Source organism: Nelumbo lutea, chromosome 7 (assembly GCF_056320005.1).
Source record: "Nelumbo lutea isolate HS-2025 chromosome 7, American lotus-T2T, whole genome shotgun sequence".
NCBI lineage: Eukaryota > Viridiplantae > Streptophyta > Magnoliopsida > Proteales > Nelumbonaceae > Nelumbo > Nelumbo lutea.
The window spans coordinates 46,955,617-46,958,514 of NC_142690.1; the positions used below are offsets into that span (position 1 = coordinate 46,955,617).

Here is a 2,898-nt window from a genome sequence, read left to right on the forward strand (position 1 = left end):
AGATGGTCTCAATCCATAGTGAGATGGGTCTGTGTGGTCGGTGTGAGGAGGTGAGGAGTAGATCCCAATTCCCTAACTCGGGCTTAAACCCAACCCCAGCGTATCAAACTTTAGTGAAGGATGGGCTCAGATTGGATTGTTTAAGAATTGGGCCTGCGTTCAGCCCACCGGACTTGCACCCCTAAAGGTAACTCATCATCATCAGTTGTGGATCAATTAATGACTATTAGTGGGCCAAAATGTACGGCCCAGGATAGGCCATCTTTCTTTTATTTCAGTTCAGCCCACACGACAGAAAAAATGTAGCCGTTACGAACTTGAACGTTACTTCAAGCAGTCAACACCCAACCGTTGCGAGGAAAAGACAGATTTCCTCAACTCAAATCCAACCTGGACTGTACGTGATCTCTCCGGAAGTTGAAGCTTCTACTCCCCTAGCAGTCCCTATTTATTTACTCTGAACTAATTAATATCCACTTTACCATCTGGGTTTTCCAAAGTTTCTCATTTTCTAATTACAATCTGTTTTCTCTCCATTATTTTCGATTTGGTGAGTTTTCTGAGGCAAAGAAGAAGAAGAATGTCCAGAAGCTGAAGCATCTATTCCCCCAAGCACAAGCAGTCCCTGCTAATTCTGGACTAATTAATCTCTTCTTCTGCATCTGGGTTTTCAAAAGCTTCTCATATTGCTGAGATTTGGTGGATTTTCTGAGGCAAAGAAGAAACAGAAAGAGACAGAGAAAATGGGTATGGTTGTAGTGGTGTCTCTACCCTTGATTCTTTTCTCAATTATGCTTGGTTTTGGCTGCTACTTCCTAGGGAGGGCCAGGGGGCGGCAAGACGTCCGCACCTGCCCGCAGATCTACGGGGAGCCCGTTCCACCACCCGGCGGTGTTGCTTCTTTTCCTTCACCTCCGACGACTTTCACCAAGAAGCCAGACAACTTGAACAATGTCTGAGTTTCCATGTGAAGAAACAAAAATATAGCAATAACAGCTCTCTCATTCCAGATCCGTCTGGATAAAGATAAGAGCTCCTCTCATATCTATTCTTTGAAGATTGAATATATTCGTCTGCCTCTCTCCTTTCCTGTCTGTCTTGAATTGATTACTGCTGTAAAGGGGTTTTCTTTTTCTTTTATATTATATTTGTTTTCCCTAGACCCTATATTAGTGTGAAATTTAATGAGAAATAAAGAATGTATTAGAAGGGAACTGAGATATTGGGTCTGTGTAGATCAAGTAATAAATATTGTTAAATTTTTTCATTAAAACAATCTACAGTTTTGGAGCAATAAAGCTGAGAAATTAATTTTGTTAAGTCAGCTGCATTGAATGCTCCTGATGATGAATAATCTGCATGAGCAGAATTAGTGATGAACAACATTTAATTGAGAGTTGGGACTTGGAATCCTAGTTGTCTAGTTGAAAGTGCTGGAGCTTCTTCATCCCGATGTGGTGAAAGAGGAGCGACAATGCAGTATATGTTTGGCATCTATGTTGCAGATAAAAGTATAGTTTCAGTAAATGGTATTGTTGATGGTTGAAAACGGTATTTTTTTAGAAAACTGTGTTTCTTTTTTTTTTTTTTTTTGAAAACGTTGCTGTCAGATAGGAAGGACGTTTCCTCCTGCAACAGCAATACTTTTTGTTTGGCACCAATGTTTCAGAAAACGTTTTGTTTGTCACTGTCACCTTATGTCACAGTTGGCAGGCTCTAAGAAATATCAAATTCGGTATTGCTCTAAGCCACGCCTTCACGATATCTATGACATGTCTTGGAGTACCCTTTTTTATGAAAAAACGGTTCTAAACAAACAGACGTTTTCTAGGAAACCGTTTTTTCCAACATGTTGCTAACACCATGTATCACTGTTTTCTGGAGCAACGGCATCCATGCCAAACAGCCCAGTTCCCTGTTGCAGATTCACAAACAAAAAACAGATCTATGCGTACAACGCTTTGTAGAACTGGGATTTTTCTGACAAATATTTAAAACCATCTCCTGTATTTTGATTTCTGCAAAAGCATCCTTTCACGTCTTAACTAAATATGCAAATACACCCCTCCCTTCCGTTTACTACCCTGTAGCAGAAATATTGAAATTATGAGAATGCCCTTCTCAAATAATGTGCAGTTACGCCATTCTTCACAGTTTTAAGGGTAATTCAGTAAATCTCCATTAAAGCTTCTCTTCAACAAAATTGGAAATTTGAAATTTTGAAGTTATATTAACGTTTCCGTCAGGGAAGGGAATATTTATTTGAAACGTGAGAAAAAAAAAAGGTTTTTGCAGAGATCAAAGTGAAGTTTAAGCATTTGTCAAAAATACAGAACGGAGAAGTAATTTTCTCTTGTAACTTAAAAGAAATCCACTTTATATAGGTAGATTCTCCAAAGTGGATGAGTCAATAAAACTTAATCCAATATGACTTTTGGAGCAATGTTTTAAAAATCGACTCAAAAATAGAATCGTTCTGACTGTCAGTTTCTGGATCAACAATCTGATCATCTGGTTCAAACGAACGGCTTGTTCTAACAAATAAATTAAAAAATAAAAAAAAAAGGTCAAAACCCGTTGAATGGGGTTAATGGATCGAAGATTCAACTGTCCAGGTCAACGAATTGTCGATTTTTTTAACAATTTTTTGTCAAATATCGGGTTTAAGGTAAAACAAAACTGATTGCTTGAACGGTTCTCAAACCAAACAGTCTGACCGTCTGGATCAATTCGAAAATCTTGTTTTGGAGTGTGAAACAAAATCAAATTCAATTGAACACTTTTGTGTTTAAAATTCTTCTACTTTAAACACATATATGGATACATTTTATTGGTATTCGATTATCTGGATCCTTTCCAATGCAATGATATTAATACATATATGCATACATTTTATTG

At 37.8% G+C, this 2,898-nt stretch overlaps 1 protein-coding gene across 1 annotated transcript; it reads left to right on the plus strand.

Annotated features, from left to right (window-relative positions):
- The first annotated feature begins 460 nt into the window (after nt 1-460).
- LOC148846265 (uncharacterized) lies at nt 461-1,273 on the plus strand. Its single transcript, XM_088953011.1, has one exon. It carries the CDS (start codon nt 744-746, stop codon nt 957-959), a length of 216 nt encoding a protein of 71 aa, XP_088809137.1. The 5' UTR covers nt 461-743; the 3' UTR covers nt 960-1,273.
- Nucleotides 1,274-2,898: the final 1,625 nt, after the last annotated feature.

Bases quoted from the DNA above. Each gene is read 5' to 3' on its own strand.
- LOC148846265 (XM_088953011.1), top strand. From the start codon at position 744: ATGGGTATGGTTGTAGTGGTGTCTCTACCCTTGATTCTTTTCTCAATT.